At 38.0% G+C, this 25,665-nt stretch overlaps 1 protein-coding gene and 1 pseudogene across 2 annotated transcripts in view; both read right to left on the bottom strand.

Moving 5' to 3' along the window:
- Positions 1-363: 363 nt before the first annotated feature.
- The window catches only part of chd3 (chromodomain helicase DNA binding protein 3), a 68,310-nt gene continuing 43,008 nt past the window's right edge, over positions 364-25,665 (bottom strand). Inside the window, exons 35-40 of one of the 2 annotated variants that reach the window (XM_055197939.2) lie at positions 23,407-23,515; positions 21,304-21,436; positions 17,959-18,154; positions 14,318-14,481; positions 9,886-10,012; positions 364-2,018 (exon numbers count right to left, since the gene is read on the bottom strand). In XM_055197939.2, coding sequence (XP_055053914.2) covers positions 1,813-2,018; positions 9,886-10,012; positions 14,318-14,481; positions 17,959-18,154; positions 21,304-21,436; positions 23,407-23,515 — 935 coding nt within the window. In that variant the 3' untranslated portion in view covers positions 364-1,812. The remainder of the gene's footprint in view (positions 2,019-9,885; positions 10,013-14,317; positions 14,482-17,958; positions 18,155-21,303; positions 21,437-23,406; positions 23,516-25,665) is intronic. The other variant, XM_055197940.2, reaches the window with a different exon arrangement.
- Positions 8,758-8,874, bottom strand: LOC129417692 (5S ribosomal RNA; annotated as a pseudogene).

Below are 25,665 nucleotides of genomic sequence, written 5' to 3' on the forward strand. Positions count from 1 at the left end.
GACTTTTCAGGCGAGTCGAAGTACTCCCAAAAGTGCTATTACGCCATAAAATATATTTCCTCTTTTAAATCCGCTTAGAAAAGCGCTACGTTTTATTTTGTACCACGAAACTTGCTCGTATAACTACTCGTCTTAAATAGGAAAAACGTTGATGTGTTTGGTCGCTTCTAACTTTATCTCTGATTGGTACCATTGAATGAATGGGGCTAAGCTAAATGCTATCGAAGCGTCGCGGCGCGCTCCGGCGCTTGCGTGCACGCGCGCAGATGGTGGAGGGATGTGTCAGCGATTCTTGGTTGGGGTAGTGACATATTTTAGTGTTGAAAATTAGTAGACTATTCCTTTAAAGTGAGTTATAACGTATTGCTTTTGTATTATATCCACCCATCTGGATTTTCATCGAAATGTATTCTTTTGTGTTCTGAACAAAGAGCAAAGGTCTGGAGCAACGTGAGAATCAGCAAATGTAGAAAGAATTTTTATTTGAAGGTGAACTACTCCTTTAAGTGGCCTTTGACTATGTGTGTCTGTATGTGGGCGTATTTGTGCATTTTTGCAGAATACAGGGAGTCCTCATACAACAGTCATGTACTGTATAAATGTCCTGCCGGGAATTCAATCTGGCTTTAGCACTGCACAGGAATTTGGTCAGGTTTGAGTAGTTTATGTGTGTGTTTGTGCATGCTCTTCCGCGCTGACCCAGGACAAGCGTACTCCTTTAATAGCTTAGCTCGGTTAACCCAAGAAACTGATGTCAGAAATCAATTTGCTGAGTGATGAAAATGTCACATTCTTAGAGTGACCTCGCACAACAGATTGTAAAAGATGGAGTTTCAGCCTCCGGAACGACACGCTTCATGAATATGGAACGTCAGGCTACGATACTCATGGCTTTTCCATACACTTCTCAAGGTTTCGTGCCACTGTGCAGGCCCTTATTTAGGAACGCAGTGAGTCCATGGTCGGAGGTGGTTAAACTTGGAGCATTTTCAAGAGGTCGACTGTGCTTCCAGAAGAAAAAAATCCGAGATAGTTTCACTCCGCTTTGCCTCTGTTCCAAACGAGTTTTGAGTCAGGGGTTTAAATGATTGAAAACAAACTTGTGGTATTTTGGAAAACTTCTGTCTTCGGAATTCTTCAGTTCTGGCACGGTGAGATGCTGCAGGCCACTTCTGCGGCAATGCGTTTTTGTGCGCATGTTTGGGAGAAAGAATTTGGGAAAAATGATAAAAGAAGAGATATAAAAAGAAAGAGTGATTTGCAGTGGAATGAAGGAGGGACGTTTTGAGCATTTAAACGAGTACTCTCTACGGCGCAATAAAAAATGAATCTCCCGGGACTTTTCTGGGACCAAGAGATGAAAGAAGGCGAGCAGGGGGGGCAAGGGAAGAGAGACAGAGTGTGAGAATTGAAGGGAGACAGACAAAAAAAAAGTGGTGGAGAGAACAAAACTCTGTGTTTTTTGTCATCCCGCCTGCTCCCTCACAGTCCAGACGGCTTCGGCAGGGCATGTTGGGTTATTTTACTACTGTCTCTCTTTTGACCTTTTACTTTATTTTTTCTTTTGCATTAGTTCATACCGCCTTTTCATCCTTAATGTGATATCTTCATAATGCTTTTGTCACCCCAACCAACTTTTTTTTCTCGTTCTACATGCCAAAAAATTTCTTCAGACATTCCCACTCCTCCAACTCCAACATTTTAACCTTACCCTTCCTTTCATTTCCAATTGATCAGGCTTTCCGCGTTTCCCTTTTAAAAGGTGCACCTCATATTCTACAATTTCTCTCTCTCCATCCGTCACACTTTCGGTCATGGCTTTTTAGGCCGACCGTTGCGTGGGAGGTTCTCCACAGTGTTGCTGAGGCGATACTTGACAATGATGCTGTGTACGGTGGATTTAGGCATGTGAAGCTCCAGCCCAATTGACCCCTCCGACCTGCCGTCCTTCCACAGGTCCACCACTCTCTGGCGCTGCAGCACGTCATGTTCCTTGGTCTTCAGGCAGGACGGAGCTTCTGTGGAGGCAGAAAGGGGGCAGACTGTAGACACTGGGGGGGTAGGGAGTCGGCAAGCGGCGGCAAGCATCGGAATGAGTGGCACAGTATCAGTCCTCAATATTCAACAAAAACACAAACTCTGTCAGAAGGCCAAAACGAGGCATTTTTAAAAACACACAATTCCGATCAATCCAGTTTGGATTTCCCCGTTTGTACTGTAATCCCGAGTGATGTGAACAGGACATCCACCGGTTGCAAGAAGTTAAACTGTATAAAACTGTATATAATGCATTTTCTGTTCATGACAGAAACGACTTAAAGGTGCAGTGTGTAAATTTTAGCGGCATCTAGTGGTGAGGTTGTGAATTGCAACCAACGGCTCACTGCTCACCTCTTGCTTTTGAAACACATAGAGAAGCTACGGTAGCCGCCACCGGACAACCATGTCATAGTTGGAGGCAACTTAGTTTGTCTGTTAAGGGCTTCTGTAGAAACATGGCTGCACAAAATGGCAGCTTCCATGTAAGGGGACCCTCGTGTATGAAGATAAATCATCTCATTCTAAGGAAATAAACACATAATGGTTCAATATGAAAGGTCTTTATACACCTCTGATAATTTCGTGTTGTTTATTATTTTGCATTTCTGTCAAGAGATCTTTCTAAAAATTACACACTGCACCTTTAACAAAAAATAAGGAAAATAAGAGAGATGCTTTTTTTCGGAGAATGTTAATCGACTGCAAGAGATGTTATAGGGCCTGCTAGGCTTTTTACAAAGGTGCGCACACTCCATTTGTCCTTCTTCTGTCTTTTTTAAAGACATGCTGACCAAGTCCAAAAATGTCCTATTATGGAGTCCGTTAAACAGATCAACATACTCTTTCATTTTTTTCTTGTCTCTACTATTTTATATCTCTTTCTTTTTTGTTTAGTCTGGCATGATGTTTTCATCTCGCTTCTTGGCTCAGTTTAAACAGGGGTCACCGCAGTTGTCTCAATCAGGGACCAGAGGGTTCAAATGGGCCCCAAGCGGGACGTATTTTTAGCCCAGCGAGAGTTCAACGTGTACAGCCTCAACAAACTCAATCAGTCTCTACGCCCACCACGATTTAAAGCCCGGGGCTATTTCAGAGACAGACAGAGATATAGAGGGAGAAAAAGAGAGGCAGACAGAGAGAGAGAGAGTCTAGCTCAGGGGGTTTAAAGCCCGGCGTAAAAGGCACGAGCACATTTGTGTTTCTTTCTGCTTTTTTCACTCCTTTAAAAATATCAGAGTAGAAAAGCAAAAAAAAATGGTTCCTTCGGCTGAGCGATTCCTGGCACGGCTACGGCTCTGGATAAACGTAATGACATTTTCAGAAAAAGCACTATGGCAAGAAAATATGCCTCCCTCAGACGCTGTGGTAGAAAGATTGGTATCGGGACACTCAATCTAAAAACCCTCCGTATGGATAAAAACAGATGGGATGACAGCCCGAGTTTGGCCTGGGATACAGTAAACAGAGCGTACTAAATAAAAACAACTGCATTTGGTCTCCTTACAGCTTCCTGCTCGCATATGCTGTTACAGAGCTAATATTGAAACAATAAAGTTGCTGGCAGGGCTAATGTGTTCTCTTGGACCGGCGCTGGAGAGCGAGAAATTATTTTGCCAAAATTCCACGGAGGCCTCTCAAATTAAAACGCAATTATTTGTGCTAAAATCCTAACAAGAATAATTTTTTGCAGAAATATGAATCTGTAATGTGTGGTTTTATAAGGAAGGACAGAATATGTGATATATTGAACTCCCTGTATTCAATTTGTAAATTGATTTAAATGAAACCTGAGGAACATGAATCTTGTCGTATGTTTCTTAAACTCATCTTTTGTGTAAAAATCAAACATCTAAGCGCTTTACAGAAAAACTAAAATGTGCAACCTCTGAAACGCCGACCTCACAAATGATCTATTGTGAAATGGAGCATTCACATGGTATGCGCACACACACCCCCACACACACATACACAGGCAGATTTAAAATAGACAGACACAAATAGAGAACGAAAACAGAGGAAATTGAATCATATCTGGATTTTGCCATGTTATTATGGGATGGTATTGTAAATGTCATGATGTAATTAATAATTGATTACAATCTCTTCTTGCTTTACGACCTCATGTGTTCCACGTTCAAAAACAGATCTAAAGCACGGTTTTATATTTCAAAGAGTCTGTTGTGTGTCATTGTCTTCTGCAGAATCTAAATAGCCACAAGGAAATAAATGATAACATTTTATCCGAGTTTATATTGTAACTGTGATGAGATTAAGTTGCTGTGAAATAAGACAATAAAGACAATGTGTTCTTTCTATTGCATCCATGCTAAAACGTACAGTACAGCCAGTGCAGACCGAATTATGAACAAGTATGAGCTGTTTTTTTTTTTAAATATGCAAACGTTATGTGCCAAATGATGTGCACTATAGTAGCATCTCTTTTAAATACAGAGGTAGGGACGTTTATATTGACAGAATTTTTGAACAATTAATATCAGTTAAAGGAATAGTCTACTCATCTTCAACATTAAAATGTCACTACCTTAACCAAGAATCGCTGATACATCCCTCCACCATCTGTGTGCGCGCACGCAAGCAGTGGAGCGCGCCGCGACGCTTCGATAGCATTTATCTTAGCCCCATTCATTCAATGGTACCATTTAGAGATAAAGTTAGAAGTGACCAAACACATCAACGTTTTTCCTATTTAAGACGAGTAGTTATACGAGCAAGTTTGGTGGTACAAAATAAAACGTAGCGCTTTTCTAAGCGGATTTAAAAGAGGAACTATATTTTATGGCGTAATAGCACTTTTGGGAGTACTTCGATTCGACGCAGTAACACCCTCCCTCTCCCATTATGAGAGTGAGAAGGGGAGCGGACTTTTCAGGTGAGTCGAAGTACTCCCAAAAGTGCTATTACGCCATAAAATATAGTTCCTCTTTTAAATCCGCTTAGAAAAGCGCTACGTTTTATTTTGTACCACCAAACTTGCTCGTATAACTACTCGTCTTAAATAGGAAAAACGTTGATGTGTTTGGTCACTTCTAACTTTATCTCTAAATGGTACCATTGAATGAATGGGGCTAAGCTAAAAGCTATCGAAGCGTCGCAGCGCGCTCCAGCGCTTACGTGCACACACACAGATGATAGAGGGATGTATCAACAATTCCCAGTCAAGGCAACAACACATTCCAACATCGAAAATGAGTAGACTATTCCTTTAAAGTGCACCTATTTCATTGCTAAAAACAATGTTATTTTGTGTATTTGGTATAATAGAATGTGTTTGCGTGGTTTATGGTTAAAAACACATTATTTCCCGCATGCCGTACATTTTTGTTGCTCCAGATATACTGCTTTCCTGAAACGCATTGATCTTGTACAAAACTCATCAATCTGAAAAGCGCTGTCCCTGATTGGCCAGCTAATCAATCTGTTGTGATTGGCCTGAATATCTCTGACGTCAGCCGGAAATGTGACGCTTCTTACCCTGTTTGAAAGATTCGCTAACAATGCAATGCTGACAGGAGTTAACTTACAGGCTACGAGTCCAAGCGGGAGGAATTGATAATAATAATTGTTGCCTACAATCCGTGTGTTTGTTGTAGTCCAAGAAAAGAGATTTACGTTGGGAACGATAACTCGCGTCATCATTTACTTTGGGGTTTCTACCTTTTGCATATCATTAACATGGACTAATACACACTTACATACCAAAGGAAATGTAAAATCGTGAATTGGACCATAGTTGCTCTTTAAAAGAAAAAAATATTTGTTAACACCACTTTTCTATCCTTAATTTGTGAATGGCCTGTTCATGACGTGCAATTATTGTCTCCCTGACGGTCTGGTAAAGTAATCATATGTATGAGAAATCATTTGTGTCAGTGCTTGAGTATAATTTGGAAGCTGCACGGAGATGTGCGTGTGTGCGCAAGATGACGCGGCACGTCTCACTCTCGCGTGCGTCCGGACAGATCTTCGCTAATCGCCCTGACTATAATTTATAAACATTTCCCTTTTTGTACAAACAGAGAAAGAAGACACAAAAGCAAAACTTTTTGAAATGTGTCCTGCTTTAGAAATAGCCACTGTGGTAGATGAAAAAAGACAATCCGCCATCTTTAGATATAAATCTTCTGGGCTGATCTTGTGCACTTTGATAATGTAATGTTGCATGAAAATGTGCTAATGTATGAATGAATCCTGTTTCTGTTGTTGATCTGTTGCTGCTGTTTGCACGTTCAAATTTAATAAAATGTTTGTATTGTTTTATCAGGTCACCGACAACCATCAACTGTATTTGAAGAGTTTGGATTCAAAATACGATAAACGCCTTTTTTATTAGTTACCGCCAAAATCAGTATTGTATCAGGTCATTAAAAAAAGGTATTAAAAAGTAAATTCTTAATTTTACGCAAAATATGATATTCACAGTGTTATTTTGTCATCTTTTTTCCAAACCGCGACAAACGGCAGTCCTCCTTCTCTGCATAATGCAATAAATCCGCTTAACCAATCACAGCGCACCATTCCACACAATGTAAACAATAATGGCGCCGCTTTGAAAACACACAGAATCCTAGTTTCCCTCATCTACAAAAGAATAATTTTGATGGCATTGATAAACCTGTGGTGTTTTTCTGTGGCGGGGAAGAAACGTAAGCCAGCAAAATCGAATAATTTATGTGAGAGGCACTCAGGCGAACTAAAAATGTTGGCTGTTGCTTGTTCTCACATGACAGCATCAAGCTTCTGTCATGTTAACACATTGACCCCAGAGGATCTTATGAAAAACTTTCCATTATTTTACTCACAGTCAACGAAAATCGAGCAGGACCAAAATATTTTACAGCTGATCGCTGTCAAAAAAGTTCACTGACGACGTCCCAAGGATGACAGCAGCAATGACAGTGTTCTTAATATGACAAATTAAGTGTCATTAATGTTTAATCAGTGTTTACCACTACTAAATGAATCCACAAGTTTCACTGTAAAAAAGAAAGTGGGTAAAACTTCCAGTGAGGCGGCACAAGTAGTATATCAATTGTATTTTGTGTGGTGTATAAGGAACAGGTTAAGTGTTTTTCAGATAATTTTTTTACAATTTAAAGTCGCTAACCTTTATGAGAGATATTGTTACGGATCTCAGGGACAACATGTGCTGTTCCTGGTTGTACATATAACCGGAATAAACTGAGTCAGTGGCTTAAAGGCGCTCTAAGCGAATTTGTGTGATGTCACTTTTTGTTGATGTTTGAACTGTTTTCAAACAAACGGAGCATAGCTAACTCCTCCCCCTCCCTTCCGTGCTTTCATGAACGCACCCAACCCCCACCCCCAAATCCTTCTTGTCGTTTATTGGCTGGAACACTTTGTTATCATTTCTGGTAGTAGGTTTGGCCACTTTGTTGTTATTGCAGTTTGTGGAGCCTAGGCTGTCTACAGAGATTGCGTTTTTTTACAATTTGATCAGCGGACAGGCAGCAAGCAGATAATGAGGAGATGTTTGCTGTATGTAACAAAAAATGTTTTATGGTCTAAAATGCGTGAATTTGCTAAGAACACCTTTAAATGTGAGTGTTTTAACCATAAGCCTAAAACTAAGTCAGAGTGTTCCTGCCAACGACTGTACGGTTTCTAATACCTTCCAAAAGAAGACGAATCAAAAAGAATATGGTTGAATAACTTAAACTTAAAAACACCCCCAAAACACTTGTTTATGTGCCCGTTTCACTTTGTGAATAAGAAGCCAACACAGGATAACCCGTACACAACAATCAACTGTGGAGGGTAAAGGTACTGTTATTTCACCCTTTTTTAATTCGTTAAGGTTGTATTCCCACATCGTTAGGAAGTTTGTATCGCTATATATTTAGTGACTGTCAACTAATGAATGAATTGTCAAGTCCGGCTATGCGTCCCGCTTGTTTACCTCAAACTGGAAGACACGCCCACTTTTGACGCAAGGCCTCATGGGACGCAGGAAACTTGTGGATATTACATGGCAAAGGTGACTGCACATTGTATATATTGATTCAATAGATTTATAGCATTTTAACAAAAAAACTTTTCATGGATTTACTGCATTTGGGGAAGAAATAATCAGTTTTTATAATAAATCTTTAAAAATCTAATTATTGATTTGAATTTTTTATGTTATTATAACCTAAATATGCTATGTGAAGGTTTGTAACAAAAAATAGTGGTTTTCATCTTGTCACTTTCTTGGTATAGAAAACAAATTTTTACAGAAATTTGTACAAATTTATAATAATAATAATAATTCCTTACATTTATATAGCGCTTTTCTAAGTACTCAAAGCGTTTTACATATGAACGGGGGAATCTCCTCAACCACCACCAATGTGCAGCATCCACCTGGATGACGCGACGGCAGCCATATTGCACCAGAACGCCCACCACACACCAGCTTATTAGTGGAGAGGAGATGTGTGATATAGCCAATTAGTATGAGGGATGATTAGTAGGCCATTGGGCAAGTTTGGCCAGGATGCCGGGGCACACCCCTACTCTTTTTCGAAGGACATCCTGGGATTTTTAACGACCCTAGAGAGTCAGGACCTCAGTTTAATGTCTCATCCGAAGGACGGTGCTTATTTTGACAGTACAGTGTCCCCATCACTATACTGGGGTGTTAGGACCCACACAGACCACAGGGTGAGCACCCCCTGCTGGTCTCACTAACACCACTACCAGCAGCAGCCTGCTTTTCCCAGGTGGTCTCCCATCCAAGTACTGACCAGGCTCAGCCCTGCTTAGCTTCAGTGGGCAAGCTGACTTGGGCTACAGGGTGATATGGCTGCTGGTTATTGCGTTTTGGAACCAAATTTTTCATTTTTACTCAATGACAATTTTATATTAAAGTCTTATCAGTTAACGGTTAATGTTTGGTTAACAAGCTGCGGATGACAGTCGGGAAACTGAACTTAAATGAACATCCCAACATAGAAGATTTTTCTCCCATTTGAAAGTTAAACATTTGAATGATTTCTGAATTTTGTATGACAGTTTGCTGTCAAAGAGACATTTCCAAAAGAATTTAGTTATAATAAATTGTATTTTATAAAATAAAAAAATGATAAATGTAGTTAAGACCAGTTTTGGTGGTGGGAGGGGTTCTTTGCCTGCTGCAAAAGTTATTTTGGAAACATCTGTCTGTGTGTTATGTGTGGTGTATTGTCTAAAACCTGCATAACCGAAACTTCACATTTTACTAATGCCAGACAGAATTCTTTTGCCCTTAAGCAAAATGCTTCTGAATTTACATTTAAGACATTAAGCAGATGCTGTTTTGCAGAGCAACTTAGGGTACTAAACTACTTTATTTTCACATTTTCAGACTGCCGTGATCAACAGATGGGAAGCAAATCTGCCTTGCGGAATCAAACCATCCAAACAAATACGTTAATACCCTTTCCTGCTGGTCAAAGCAGATTTCCATTCGACTTCAGTTTTCACTAGTTATTTAAGAGTGGCACAAATTTCAAGTCTTTATGTTTGAAAGTGCACAATGATCTTTTTCGGTGGTCTCTATTCTAGTCTGTTCAAACATAAATATTGCACTCGTACACTCAGATAACACAAAGCACATGCAGGCTGTTTGTATAACCATCATGAAAGTTTATATCAACAATTTCTCCGCTCACCAAGATTTTATCTTTGTCCTGTTACCAGACTTTGCATACAAACATCTTTATACTGCAGTATGAGCAGATGCATTGATTTTAGTATTAGTGGAAATTAAAAGTATGAGTTGATGAGACCCTTGAAGCGTTTATGATGGCCGTTTTGTTTTAGGGGTGGATCAACAGAACTGACCTGATATGAAGGAGCCAGGAGGCATCTGGCTATAGTTGGCCCCGGCCAGAGTAAGAGCCGCTGAGGGTGCGGGTGTGAAGGGAGGGCCGAAATTCTGCGGGGTAGCATAGGGGCCCGGAGGAATAGACTAGATAGAGAAAAATAGGAGAGAGCGTTTATTTGTATACAACAGAACAATCAAAAGGATTTAGTTAAATACACAAACACGGTTCACTGTGGTGGTACATTCAATTTGCTTCTGCATATTTAATAATACCAAATTACTGCAACAAATGACACTGTGGGTGTATTGGCGAGTAGGTGGATGTAAATGCGGTTCACTCTATCTGTTCCAACACCTAGCAAGCTATCTTGCTGTCTCCTGCCATCATTAGCTGCATTTCCGTTATAGATTTGAGCAAAACTTTAGCGTTATTTAACTGAATGTCGACAAAAATCTATTGCAAAATTAAGCGGTTTCCATTAACCAATGAAATACGATTGAAACACATTTCATTCCAAACATCTCATCGACTAATTTTGGTAGGTTTATTAATATCACATCCACCGCACTAGGCATTAATTTTGATTATTTTGAGGAGACCGATTAAGAGTATTATCAAAAAATTAATGGCGAAGAAAAACCCTTATGCTTAGGAGTGGCAACGTATAGGTGTTTCTTGGAGGTAATAGTACATTATTTGAAATCAAAAGAGATGTATGAGTGTTATACAAACATTACTGGCCTCTTATACTTGGGAGCAAACACGTATTAAAGTGTTTCTGGGAGGTTTTAGTACATGCCGCGTCATCTTCAAATAATGACTATGGTACTTATTGCATCTGGTGACCTAAAAATGCGAATAAAGTGTTTCCATTACACCTTTTCCAAACTGCCTGAAAAACCACCTCATGCGAGCGTAATTGTTTTTGCGATATATGTATGGGTTTTTGCGAAATTCACATGTTTTCGTTGGTCGCAATGTCAATTTGCGCAATTAAAAGGGTAATGGAAATGCAGCAATATGCAGTTACTTTCTGACAACATCCCAGTTGGAAAATAACAGATACTTTTTTGTTTTTTTTATAAAAGGACACTTCAGTTTTGTATACTTTTTTGGCATATGACTGACATACAAAATAAATTGGTTTTGAAACAGAGATTTTGAGTACTTATTGGTGCATACTACTAGGGATGCACTGATAAACCAGTCTATTGATATATTCGGTATATGGCAGACTTATATCCGGTCAAAGAAAAGAGGTGGAAAATGCATCAGAAGGGATTATATTGAAATGGGTCACAATGACAACAGAATTACAGTATGTACACTGTGCAAAGAAGTAGGGCTTTCAAAAGATCAATCAATCGCTATTAATTGCATACAAAATAATTTTTTTTTTGCATAATTTATGTGTGTGCATTGTGTGTACCGTATTTTTCGGTCTATAGACGGTTTCAGCAGTAACAACATAAACAAGCGGCTGTCATGGTCCGCACGTAACTTCCGGTAAACTCCGCTATAATAAATAACAAAAAAATACTTTAAACGTAGTTTATTTATATAACAAGCAAAAAAACAACACATAGATTACATAGGACACCAAAACATGTGTTATTTTCAACGAGGCATTTGTTCAAGAGATCAGTTTAGCAACTAGTCAGACCATTAAAAAAACGAAACCGGAAGTAAAGTTCGGATTCAGACGTGTATCACATGCGTCCGATGAAACCGTCTATAAGGCACTTTTTTATAACTTGGTTGGTGCTGCGGTCTTACAGTCAGGTGCGCTTTGTAAGTCAGTATGAATTAATTTTGACATTTATGAGGCAAGAGACAACGTTACCGTCTACAGCCACGAGGGTACGCTATATGCTGCTTCTGTATTTATGTAATTCAATGGATTCAGTAATGTGGAATGACGAGTATGCAAACTTCACGCTAGTTGGCTTGTTTAGTTAATTTAGCCTATTCAACCTTCCAGGTAAGTTCTGTATGCTATGGTTTATCATTTAAATAACTGATAATATTACTTTTAACGTATAGACATCTATTCATCCTGCTGTTCTGTCTGTTATTGTTTAGTTGAATAACTTGCCTTTTCAGATTAAATGTCTGTTCTTCGGCTTGGATTTTGTGAAATAATTTACTAAATAAACGCGACGTATAGTCTACTGTGACTTATATATGTTATTTCGTCTTAATGACGCATTTTTGAATGATGCGGCTTATATTCCAGTGTGGTTTATAGTCCGGAAAGTACGGTAATTATTTAATATAAATACACACACATTAATGTTTGTATTTTAGAAAAATTTAGATGTATATTTATATATATTTTGATATATTTTATGTATGTGTGTATTTATGTATACATAATATATACACACAGTACACACACACATATATTATGCAAATACAAACTTTTATTTTGTATGTGATTAATTGCGATTAATATTTTGACATCCCTAATAAAAAAAGCAAAACTACGCTGTAAAAATTATATCATATCAACATATATTTTTATTATACTTTAACTTAAAGGAACACGCCCACATTTTGGGAATTTAGCTTATTCACCGTATCCCCCAGAGTTAGATAAGTCCATACGTACCTTTCCCCGCTAGCTTAGCTTAGCACAAAGACTGGAAGTAAATGGCTACAGCTAGCATACTGCTCCCAATAAGTGACAAAATAACGCAAACATTTTCCTATTTATGTGTTGTGATTTGTATAGTCACACCGTGTACAAATAACAAGGTCTATAACTCTGAGCGAACTCTCTGCTCCTCACCACTGGGTTTCTCGGGTGCTGCAACCAAATCACTCCGCCCAAGTAGCAGTGCTTCGCCTTTTGAGAATATAGTTCCCAATATGTATACGGTTAAAAGGTGGCTGTGTCTCATATGACCTTGTTATTTGTACACGGTGTGATTATACAAATCACAACACATAAATAGGAAAATGTACGCATTATTTCGTCACTTATTGGGAGCAGTTTGCTAGCTGGAGCCATTCACTTCCAGTCTTTGTGCTAAGCTAAGCTAGCGGGGGCTGCGTCAGACAGAGTTACAGCACGCACAGAGATGAGAAAGGCACGCATGGACCCATCCAACTCTGGGGGATACAGTGAACAAGCCAAACTCCCAAAATGTGGGCGTGTTCCTTTAACAAATTAAGTTCAAGTCAAAACTTAAAAAAATAGGTTGAATTGACTTGCATAAATTAAGTAAGTTAAACTTTATGCTGCATTTTTTTTAATAGTGAACTATTAACGGATCTGTATTGGTATGTCATTCCAAGCACCCGAAAATCGTATCGGCACATTTTGTATATTATTAATTACTCAAGTAAGCAGTGGCGGCCGGTGACTCCTTTTTTTGAGGGCGCATGATGCGAAGCTTGTAAAAACATTTAGCCCATCATGTGTGTGACTCATCAAGTCAAAATACGTCTTTGGCGCGTCATGTGAACCTATGTGCATCAAGGGTCATGTCAAAATATGTGCTTGCTGCAGACATGCCCCTCGGAAAAGAACTCACTGGCCGCCACTGCAAGTAAATTAAGTGTGCATATGAATCCATTTTATAACCATTTTTAATCAATACTTGAAATCCATGTGTAAGTTCAAACATATACAATTCTGACCATAACTGCTTTTTACACCAGGTCACGTCAAGCGTTTTCTCTGATCGGAGAGCTATCTAAAAGCTTAAAAAGCTTTCTAGAACCAATAAAAGAGTCCAATGACAAACTCGAATGATATTAAACAAAGAAATAAAACTTTGAAAGAGAGAGTTTTGTAAATGCTTTTCCCCATCCTGTACGTTAGATCATCGCGCATATAAATCCCTGCTGCGCTGTACTGCGTGCTCCAGCTCATGCCGAGCCAGGAAACACGTGCCCAACATACAGTACAACATACAGTAAGTGCTGCCTTTTGTTGCATAAACGTCATCTTAAGTTTTTTAAGGCAGAGTAATGAATAGTGTATTTGGGTTTTATGCGGGAGAAGAAGATCAAATCTGTTTTGCCAAGACGCATTTATGTGGCCAATGTAAATGGAACAGTTTTAACAAATCAGATAGCTATCCGATCAGAGAAAACACATGAAGTGCCCAGGTGTAAAAAGGCACATATATCTTTGTAAATCCGAGCAGTATGAACAACACTATCTTCACTTTTGACATTTCGACTGTCGAGGGTGCTAAAGGTGACAAATTATGTTATTAAATTGTCATGAACTGTAAGCTAATAAGACAATTCATTGCATAACTCAAAGTTTATGAGTTAAAAAGTAAATATTTATTGATACAGGCCTTCATCAAGTCTATTATTATATAATCATATTTTAAAAAGCGCAGAAAAAATGGTGATTCATTGTGTTTTTTGTTGTCGGTCAACATTATATTTTGTGTCTGCGTGCATATGTTTTGTTTATCTGTATTTACCGGAGGTCCATGCGTCTCATTCCCCTTGTTGGCCAGTCTGCTGAGGATGCTTCTCTCTGACATCTGCAGACGGGCTGTGATTGGTGGGACTCTGGAGAGTGTAGCTGGAAGACGCGTTACATCCGCCTTCATGTCACTCAGAAGCTCCTCCAGCTGGTTAAGAACTACAAAAATGTCCATCATTACAACATGTACAAATGTATTTGCCTAATAGGTCCCCACTGCTTTAACGACAGGAAGCACTTGAGCTGAGATCTTTGTACAAAATCTGATTATCTGTTATTCTTGGAAGATTTGATGATGTTCTAGAAAGCATCTTGTGTGCTTTAACGGAAGGAATCGTACAGAGGAGTTCACAAGGTCAATGTCATCTTTAAAGTTAACAAGACGGCATTCGCAACTCATTTTAAATCTGTAATGTGACATATTTGCATGGGAAATATTGCAGGATGATACATATCAGAATGAAGCTATATGTGCCGGTGGGTGTACTACAGTATATATTACTGTATAGTCAGGATCTTATTTTGTTTGATTATACTGAGCTTAAAATATTTATGAACTCCACATTTTTGTGGCAGCTTTAATTTCAACACAATCATGCGCAATTACTGTCTATGTTATTTAAAATGACCTGCTAGAAACTGAGACTGTAAACACAGTGGTTTCAGTAATTATAGTAAATGTGAGTATATGAACAAAAATGAAGATTTGTAACTTTGTGAAGGAGGATTTGCTATGTTAGACTAATTTGTAAATAACCTACAATACTGTGTGTGTGTGGCACATATTAGCTTGTTAAAAACATCAACCTAAAAAATGCCCAAATATCTATTTGGCTATTCGTCAACAATATTTTCAACACTATATGAGCAAATAAGTACATTTCAGTGATATAGATCTTTTCATCAGACGCATGTGCAGTGACGCTATACGCGTCTGATCAGAACTTTACTTCGGGTTTCCGTTTGTTTATTGGTCTGACTAGTTGCTAAACTGAACTCTTAAACAAATACCTTGTCGCAAATAAGAAATGTTTTGGTTTCCTAGGTAATCTATGTGTTGTTTATTTAGCTTGCTATATAAATAAACTACTTTAAAAGGACTTTGTTTTTATTTATTCTTAGCAGAGTTTACCGGAAGTTACGTGAAGACCACGAAAGCCGCTTGTTTATGTTGTTACTGCTGAAACCGTCTATACAAACAAACTTTTTGACATGCACCAATGTTGGACACAATAAGATGAGGAATGTGTATTAGGAAAGTAAAATGTGGTATGTTTTGATTTCGAGCTGACTTTAACTCTTTCCCCGCCATTGATGAGTTATCTCGTCATTTAAGATAAAACATTTGCATAAAAAGTGTTCCTGATGAATTTTTATGTTAATCTGCAATACAGTGATTATCCGCACTTACCAAATTTATGAAAAAATCTGAAGCCAAAATGTTATTTACTCATTTTAAACTCAAAAAATGTTTTGATAATCATTCTAAATCTGATCTCTAACAAAATTCCTTCACAAAAATGCAATTATTTCAGCGATTTGCTAAAAAAAAAATTTTTTAAGGAAAATACCCATATTTAAGAGTTCATAAGCAGAGAAAAAAATATAGATAGGATGAAAAGTTTTTTTCCCGTTTAGTTTGTTTGTTTGTTTATTGTTTGTTTGAAAGCAGAGGGTCTGTTCTTTCATTTGATATATTTGTATGTTTATATGTTTTTAGAAGAAAATTTTCCTGGAAGGCATTTTTGTGAAACTTTTGTGAAAATCACAAAAAAGCTGGCGGGCAACTTTTCAAAAAATGGCTTGCGGGGAATGAGTTAGGGGCTAATCACACCAAATGCCCTTTAAACGCTTGGAAACACAAGGTGCGATGCACTGCCTTTTTTAAAAAAAGAGCAGTGCGACGTGGCTTTTCATATTGCTAAGCAACCACCGAGTCAGCTGTCCTGTCAATCAAATATTAAAGCGTGAGCGCTCTTTTGCTGTTAAATGTCATATTAGCAAAAACTTTAAAAAGAGGGCGCTTGCTTTGACCTTGTTTGAGGGTGAGAGGTGAACAAACACGTAGGAGACAGTGAGCGAGTGGAGTCCGCTTCTTCAAAGCGACTGTAATCTTCCCAAACCACAACGAAAGGCCCACCTCTCCCCTCATTCGATTGGACAATGGAAAGACGTGAATGATGTCGGCTGCTTTTCTGATCTCACCGCTCCTTTAAAAACGCGTGCTGCGACTGGCGGCAAAAAACGCAAGGCGTGTGGCGCGCATAAACAGAGCGCATACACTCACTGCCCATAGAATATCATTCAAAAAAAGGTGCCTGCAACTGCCATAAACACGTTTGGTGTGATTGGCCCCTTAAAGGGATAGTTCATCCAAAAATGAAAATTCTGTATCATTTACTCACTCTAATGTTGTTACAAACCTGTAAAAATGTATTTGTTCTGATGAACAGGAATGAAGATATTTTAAGGAATGTTAGTAATCAAACAGTTTGTGAGCCCCATTCACTTCAATAGTAATCTTTTTTCCGACTATGGAAGTGAATTGGCTCACGAACGGTTTGGTTTTATTCCTCAAAATATCTTCCTTCGTGTTCAGCAAAACAAAGACATTTATACAGGTGTGTAACAATATAAAATATAAAGAGTAAATTATGACAAAATATTCATTTTTGGGTGAACTATCCCTTTAACATCTGACAGAATAGGAAGCATTGACTGTATTCTTTACCATTTCAAAACCACATTTATTGTTTCGGATAACAGGAAAGCATAGTAAGGAATTTTAAGGCCTAACCCTAATAATTTAATAACAATGTATAGTGTACCCCCTTCCCCTGTGAAACCATTTAAGGCAGTTCCAAAAATCTATCCTGTTTTTTTTTTTTTGTGAAAACGTGAAAGTGATTGAATTGATTCTGATTTTTAAAAGTTGATTATTTACACACATTTTTTATAAATGGCAGTTAACAAAGTAACAAAATGGTATCCAGCAGGGCTCAACATAAAGGACTGCCCGGTAGCCCGGGGCAAGCGTGAGAGACGTTCGGGCCAGTAAAAAGTATTGTCACTTGCCCGATCGGGCCAGTGCTTCACCCTCAGTCACTAAAATATATTTTCATCAATGTATATTACTGTATATAACATCTTGGAAACAGACGAAAGAAACAATGCAATATTTTGCACAATTTACTGTCAGTTTACAAAAAGCATAAAAGTTGGGAGCTTTTTTGTTGGAACATGTCTGTTGTATATGTGTAAAATTATATTTGACATTTGAATTAATATTTTTAATTATGTGACACTGACATTTTTTTATTAGGGCCAGTGAAAATTTTGTCAGGGCAAGTGAAAACTGAAAGGTATAAAAAATTATTTGCGTTGAGCCCTGTCCAGTAAATGACTTAAAAAACAACATGCTTGGGCAAACTCCAGGACACACTGACAGTGCTTTGAAACACAAAGAGGAGCTGCCAGGAACACAACACGTCCCATTTGATCTATCTAGAAGCTCTTATTCAGATGGCAACTTTGTCTCAGTTACACACCATAATATTCACTATGATACATCATTTCTCATGTATAGATATTTATGACACAAAGCACCTGCATATGCACACACACACTTTCTCTCACCCTTATGTAAGACCGCATTGGCAGGTTTGTTTCCAGCGAGCGATTCCTTGCTGAGATGTTGGTGGGATTCAGCCAGACATTCCACCTCGGCGAAACGAGCGTTCAGGGCCATGGCCGGGTGAGTGGGGTCCTGGGTCATGTTGAGGTACGCAGCCCGACGCAACTGCTCCTCTATCACCAGCGCCTGCTCCAGCAACTGACAGAGAGATATCTTAAATGTAAACTGTATGACCTTTTTACCTCCCAGCAGATGTGACTTATATAACTCTATATAACTGAGGACACATTGCAAATCAAAGAAATTATGTGCAGTTGTGATACATAAACATACTGGTGATTATCTTACTGCATTGGTTGTCCATAGTCATTATTTTTTCTGCTTTTTCGAATAGTTATGTTTTTAATATCTGTTTATATTTTGGTGCTGATTATCACGGATCACAAGATTTTTATGAAATCCTAATTTTGAGCTACAGTATAGAACATTTCAACGGACACACATGCGGTGACGTGATACACGTCTGGTCTGAACTTTACTTCCGGTTTCAGTTTTTTCATGGTCTGACTAGTTGCTAAACTGAACTCTTAATCAAATAACTCGTCAAAAATAACAAATGTTTTGGTTTCCTAGGTAATCTACGTGTTGTATATTTTGCTTGTAATATAAATAAACTATGTTTAAAGTACTTTGTTGTTATTTATTCTTAGCGGAGTTTACCGGAAGTTACGTGTTGATGTTTATGTTGTTACTGCTGAAACAGTCAATATGCAACACTTTTTAAAGAAAATATTAAACTGTTATGGCTTGCAACGTCTTGTGATCCATGACAATGAGTAGCAAATTATTCAAATAATTAAAAATATGAGCATTTCAGAAAAGCAAAAAAGACCCGTATGTAGATCACAACACTTAGGGCTCTATCTTACACCCGACGCAATGCAGCGCAAAGCGCGACTCAAGTGTATTTTGCTAGTTTCGACCCAGCGCAATTATAATTTTCCCGTTTAGCCCACGTTGTTTGCATAGCAAATGCATTTGCGCCCATGTTTGCGCACATGGGCGTTTTGATCTAAAAACGAGGTGTGTTCAGGCGCATTGTTGGCGCGTTGCTGCTTTTTTTTACATTATTCTTAAACTGGGGATTTTCTTCCTGCGCTTAGTTTTTCAGTTTACAAAGTCCGTTATCTAAATAGGGATTAGACATAGCGCCACCGCAAAAGGCTTTTAAAGAGAATGAGAGATAAGACTCTCATTGGTTTATTGCACGTTACGCCCAAAACACACCCATTACTCATTACAAAAATGGGTACAAGAATGCGCTTACAGTAGATCGTTAAAATAGGGCGGAGTGCACGATTTCTGAAAAACGCATTGGAAAAGGGAATCGGGGCGACTACCAAAACACACTTGTAGCCAATCAGCAGTAAGGGGCGTGTCTACTAAATAGCATCGTTGCCTGGGTTGCGGATGTGTGGGGCGGGTCTATTACAAGGTACAAAATCACACAAAAACTAACAATGACAAAATTAGTTAGCAAATCCACAACTTAAAGGATTACTCCACATTCTTAAAAAATCTAGATAATTTACCTACCCCCATGTCATCCAAAATGTTGATGTCTTTCTTTGTTCAGTTGGGAAGAAACTACGTTTTTTTAAGAAAAACGTTCTAGGATTTTTCTCAATTTAAGACTTTATTGGACCTCAACAGTTTACAGTTTCAATGCAGTTTAAAATTGCTATTTCAATGCAGCTTCAAAGGGCTCTAAATGATCCAAAATGAGGCATAAGGGTCATATCTAGCAAAAATATTGTCATTTTCGGCAAGAAAAATAAATAAAATTCACTTTTAAACTACAACTTCTCGTCCTGCACCTGCTGTATGACGCGCTTGCGCGACCTTACGTAATGCGTAAGCACGTGTGAACATGTGAAACGCACACTTGCGGATCATTTTAAACAATAAAATGACACAAAGACATTAATTATTGTCATTCCACATACTACAAATGTTGGAACGGTCTTCTTTCTCCACAGTTGTAAACACTGGGCCGGTAGTTTCGCATTCGTCATGCCTGACCTTTCGACGTGCTTACTTATTACATAAGGTCACACGGCTGATGCAAAACGAGAAGTTGTGGTGCATATTTTTATCACCAAAAATGACAATCTTTTTGGTAGATATGACCCTTATGCCTTGTTTGGATCGTTTAGAGCCTTTGAGGACGTGTTGAAAATGTCATTTTAAACTACATTGAAACTGTAAACTTTGAGGTCCAATAAAATCCTGAAATGTTTTGATCAAAAAACGTAATTTTATCTCAACTGAACAAAGAAAGACATCAACATTTTGGATGACATGGGGGTGAGTAAATTATCGGGATTTTTTTATTAAGAAAGTGGAGTATCCCTTTAATTTAAAGCACATTTTATGCCATTTTTTACAAGATGCTACGTAAGTTTCAGGTGTGCCCAAAATGTGTCTGTGAAGTGTTTCAGCTCAAAATATCCCACAGATCATTTATTATAGCATATCCAAAATGCCCCTATTTGGGTGGGTGCTGTTTTCGTGTGTGTACCTTTAAATGCAAATGAGCTACAGCTCCTCACTCCCTTAAAGTCATTCATATTATTAGTGACTAAAATAGGCATGTATGCTGGATAAAATACAATTGCATTTTGTACAGTGTGGCTGTAAAGATAATCACGAATTCCTGGTTTAAAAAAAATTGTAATCGAGTAAAAGAGCAACGAGGCTGAAGCACAAAAAACTGAGAGAGAAAAACAGAGACGGAGATCAAAAGAAGGAAAATAGGTCACAAAAAATAAATTAAATACTGTCATTGAACAAACTGACGGAGCGATAAATCATTCCACTGATTTATAAGCATGAGAAAGCATCAGCTTTCAATTAAAAGAAGCTTCACAGCAGTGCTCAGGTTGCTCAATGCATTCTGAATTACAAGAGAAGAAGAGAAAGACAAAGAGAGACAGAGATAAAGGCTGAGAAAAACAAAGGAGGATGTAGAGAAAAGGATATGAAACATGCGATAAAAAGAAAAACAGGAAAAAACAAAGGGCTGTTTCGCAAGAACCTATTTCAGCATATTCAGGTTTTGGGTTTGAGATAGTGACGCATCAACACTTTAGAGATAAAATCTTCCGGCAGGAGTTGTACAGAGAACAACAAAAAATGTTAAGCCATAGACATGTCAAAACAAGCCATACAGATATAAAAAGCCACAATAAAAAAATCAAACTTACATATGGACTTAATCAAACAAACAACACAACCAATTTAACTGAACCAAATGAAAGCAAAAATGCAATTTACTTTCAACTTACCTTGAACCGTCGAGCAAGGAACTTGTTCTTCATCTCTAAGAAGTTTCCTTTGTTGGCTTGAGTCTTGAAAGGTTCGTTTACGATGGCGAACTGCGGGTCATTCTGAATATCCTGCCAGCGTGCATAGCCATGACTGCAACAGGTCAAGGATTAAAGTTCGAACCCATAAAGCAGCAACTAGGACATTTAAAAGTCTTTATCTTACATGAAAAAAACAAATAGCAATTCTTCTGTTTTTAAGATATAAAGGGACAGCGATTAAATACGCCAGGACTAAGCCTTAGTTAAATTAGGACATCTAAAGGCCGGGGTATACCTTTTTTCCAGCTTTCCAAGTCCGCGGCTACACGCGGATGGCCGCATTCGACACTATACGCAATACAATTGATTTTTAATTCAAATTATTACTCTACCAGGCTGTCAGGGCAGCACTGATTTGGCGACATTTACAGTACATTAAAACGTTAGGAAAGGTGAAGAAAAGTAGCCGATCCACCATTGTAAACACAGTTTAGAACAAACAACAAGACAACAAAGAACAGCAATCAAACATTATGGTAACGAACATGCTTCACAGCTTTCTGTTCTTGGAAGAAGTAAAAATTAAAGAAGAAAAACGATAGTGTGTGTGGAAATGCTGTTTATTTCCTTTATATAATTGTTTGTAGTGGAGTGTCCTGTCTAAATATTTTCACGCACATGCGCTGTTGTACGCAGACTGTACGCACACTGTCTGTGCAGTCTCAAATTTTGGGCTGCGGACGGCGCGCATACGTGGACGTCCCTAGTAGTATACTTTCGGCTTAAGTTGTTTTGACAAACATACCTTACAAAAAACATTACTGGTGTGTATCTTGAGATAAAACAATGGCACTGATATATTTTAAGGTTTTCAGTTAGGACAGCTTAAACAAGCATTTTAGTCTTCGACACTAAAACAACTATATGTACCTATAAGACTGAATTAATTTTTCTTATTATTGGTTCTACGTAATTTAATTATGTACACCAGTTCAACATGATTGAATCAAGTTTTCTTAAAATGAAATTAATTTTAATTAAAGGATTAGTCCATTTTCTGGTTCCAAATCCAGATAATTTACTCACCACCATGTCATCAAAAATTTTGATGTCTTTCTTTGTTCAGTCGAGAAGAAATTATGTTGTTTGAGGAAAACATTCCAGGATTTTTCTCATTTTAATGGACTTTAATGGACCCCAACACGTAACAGTTTTAATGCAGTTTCAAATTGCAGTTTCAGCGGGATTTCAAAGGACTCTAAACGATCCCAAACGAGGCATAAGGGTCTTATCTAGCGAAACGATTGTCGTTTTTGACAAGAAAAAAAGCACTTTTAAACCACAACTTCGTCTATCTGCGGTCATGTGACCTCATGCAATACGTCATCACATCAAGAGGTCATGGAGGACGTAAGCGAAACTACGCCCCAGTGTTTACAAGTGTGGAGAAAAAGGACCATTCCGACGTTGTTGTATGTGGAATGATACTAATTAATGTCTTTGTGTCAGTTTATTGTTTAAAATGGTCCGCAAATGTGCGTTTCATACATGTAACATTACGCAATTACGTAATGCCTCGTTTGGGATTGTTAAGAGTCCTTTGAAACTGCAATTTTAAAATGCATTAAAACTGTTAAGTATTGGGGTCCATCAAAGTCCATTAAAATGAGAAAAATCCTGGAATGCCTTCCTCAAAAAACACAATTTCTCCACGACGGAACAAAGAAAGACATCAACATTCCGGATGACATGCTGGTAAGTAAATTATCTTTTTAAGAAAATGGACTAATCCTTTAATGTTAATTTCATTAAAAGAAAACTTAATTTAATCATGTGCAACCGATGTCCAGAAGTTTTTTTTCAGTGTATTTTATGTAACATGAATGTTCATAGATTCTTATCTTTCTCATTTCATTGCTTTGTTCTTGGCTTTAAACACTAAACATTATGAATACAGAAAGGAATATTGTGTTCAGATTGTACAGACAAAACCCCTCCCGCCCATTTGGCAAACTCAATATAAATATACATTAATGGGACTGGATTGCTTCTACTGTCACAGCAGCTTGTCTCCAAGGATACCACACAATGCCTGCCAGCAGCCAGAAGTCATGTCGCCGGTGCCAGATCTCGTTGATCTTGCCGGATGAAATGGCCGCTCGCTCCTCGTTCTGCCAAAGAGTGTGCAGCTCTGGACCGAAAAACCAAAACAGAGACCCCACATATCAGTTGGAAAATTTTAAAATTCATTTGTATGCCATGACGAGTAAATAAACAATCTCTGAAAACAGTTAAGAGGTAGCAAACATATAAATCTAGTTATTACGCTATAAACCAATTTATTGGATTCATTGTCCGGAGTATGCTTAGTGTTCGCTTGAAATGTTTATGTTAAAGACCTCTCTGTTTAGCTGAACTCTTTTTATTATCGTCCACTGGAAACAAAAATGTTTTATAGCAACTACTAACATTAAGTAAAGATAGTAAAACACATTAAGTTGGCAATAAAATAATAGAAATCAGGCTGCATTGTTTTTTTTTTTTAAATAAATGCTTCCAGCGCTGAGACTAATGCTGCATCCGAAACCGCCAAATACCATACTATATAGTATGCAGTAAGCGAGGCGAGTAATATGTCCGAATTCATAGTATTCCAAGTAGGTGAAAAGTCCCTGGATGACCTAGTACTTCCGGTTAGATTTTGAAGTGTGCATAAGGAGGACACTTAACTATCCCATGATGCCCTGGGAGAGGAGTTATCCAATGAAGAAGAAGAGGCATGCGGCTGATTTCACGCTGCATTGACATGACGTGATGATAACGTCATGGGGAATGTAGTACGTCCGAATCTCATTCATACTACCAGGATTCTTACTATACAGTATCTACTGTTTTAACGGTCAGAAAGTAGGTACTTCATCTCATTCAGTACGTACTGTACAGTATGTAGTTTCTCTCAGGCTCAGTGCAAAGGTCACCCGTCCTACGGTAGCCATTACAGGACAAACTCGTCACACGTCTGAGACAATTTAGTAAAAAAACGCGATCTATAGAAAAGTTTGCCATTTTTACCATAGTTAACTTCAAATTCAAGGACCTTACAAGGACTTTCCAGGTCCAGTACCCTCAAATTCAAGAACTAAATGTGGGGACACATTTAAGTGAGAGCAAGGTTGCATTGTGTAACATTTTAAGATACATAGATACAGTTCCCTTTCGAGGGAACTTGCGTTGCGTCACTGCGGTGACACTTTGGGCACGCCTCCAGGGGTAAGTGCGTCTGAATGTGTATATCAAATTCAACCAATGGTGAGACTTAACGACAAAGACAGGGTGATGCGAGAGTCAGGAATTATATCGCTATCTAAAATATTGCCAAAGATGGCGTTACATGGACGCAGGAAGTATGGCAAGGGAGACGCAGCGTCTCGTTCCCTCATCAGTGAACAACAGTTACTTACGTAACCGAGACGTTTTCATGTGTTAAAGCATTTTGGTATCAATCAACATTCGCATGCAGAAGATATAAGCATTTAAAGCGAACAGTTTAGCACGTGTGCTTAAAAAGTCTAGAATTTTTATAATATTACTGTATACTACACTACACAAGGAATAATATGGATTTTTTTCCAGAAAACTTCTTGCATAAAATAGTTTCAAGCACTTTTCATGACCTGTATCTATGTACAGTATGTATATTTTCAAAAACTTCCCAGGGCCTTGAATTTTTTCCCCAAATTCACAAACTTTTAAGGATTTCAAGGACCCGTGGGAACCCTGGCTACTGTAGAAACATGACGGCGACTTCCATGTGAGGGGACCCGCGGTCTATGTAGATAAAAACGTCTCATTCTAAAGTAATAAAAACATATCTGTTTATTATGTTAGGTCTTTACACACCACTGAAAACATAGTATATTATATTCCATTTCTGTCAATAGATCCTCCTAAATTTTACACATTGCACCTTTAAATCTCAAATGGACAAACTGCCATTACTCCTAAAATCTTACAGTATAGCTCAAATAATTATAGACCAAAAATATACTGTTGTGAATATATAAAGTAATGAGACAATTTTGCATACTAATTGTTTATATACTTGCACATAAACTGCTTTTTGTTTATTTTTAACTAAAAAAGTTACAGATTGCAGCTTTATCCAGCTGATAAATACACCATCTCCAGTGAGCATATTTCAGTTCACAATGTATAAAAAGAGTTTTAACTGTTTATTTCTATTTGATTATATACAGTGGACTAAAATGTAATTGTGTGGTGGTCATTATGTCATCATAAAATTATTTTCCTAGTATTTGAACAGCTACTCCTACCTCTAAA

This window comes from Misgurnus anguillicaudatus, chromosome 21, assembly GCF_027580225.2.
Source record: "Misgurnus anguillicaudatus chromosome 21, ASM2758022v2, whole genome shotgun sequence".
NCBI classification, from domain to species: domain Eukaryota; kingdom Metazoa; phylum Chordata; class Actinopteri; order Cypriniformes; family Cobitidae; genus Misgurnus; species Misgurnus anguillicaudatus.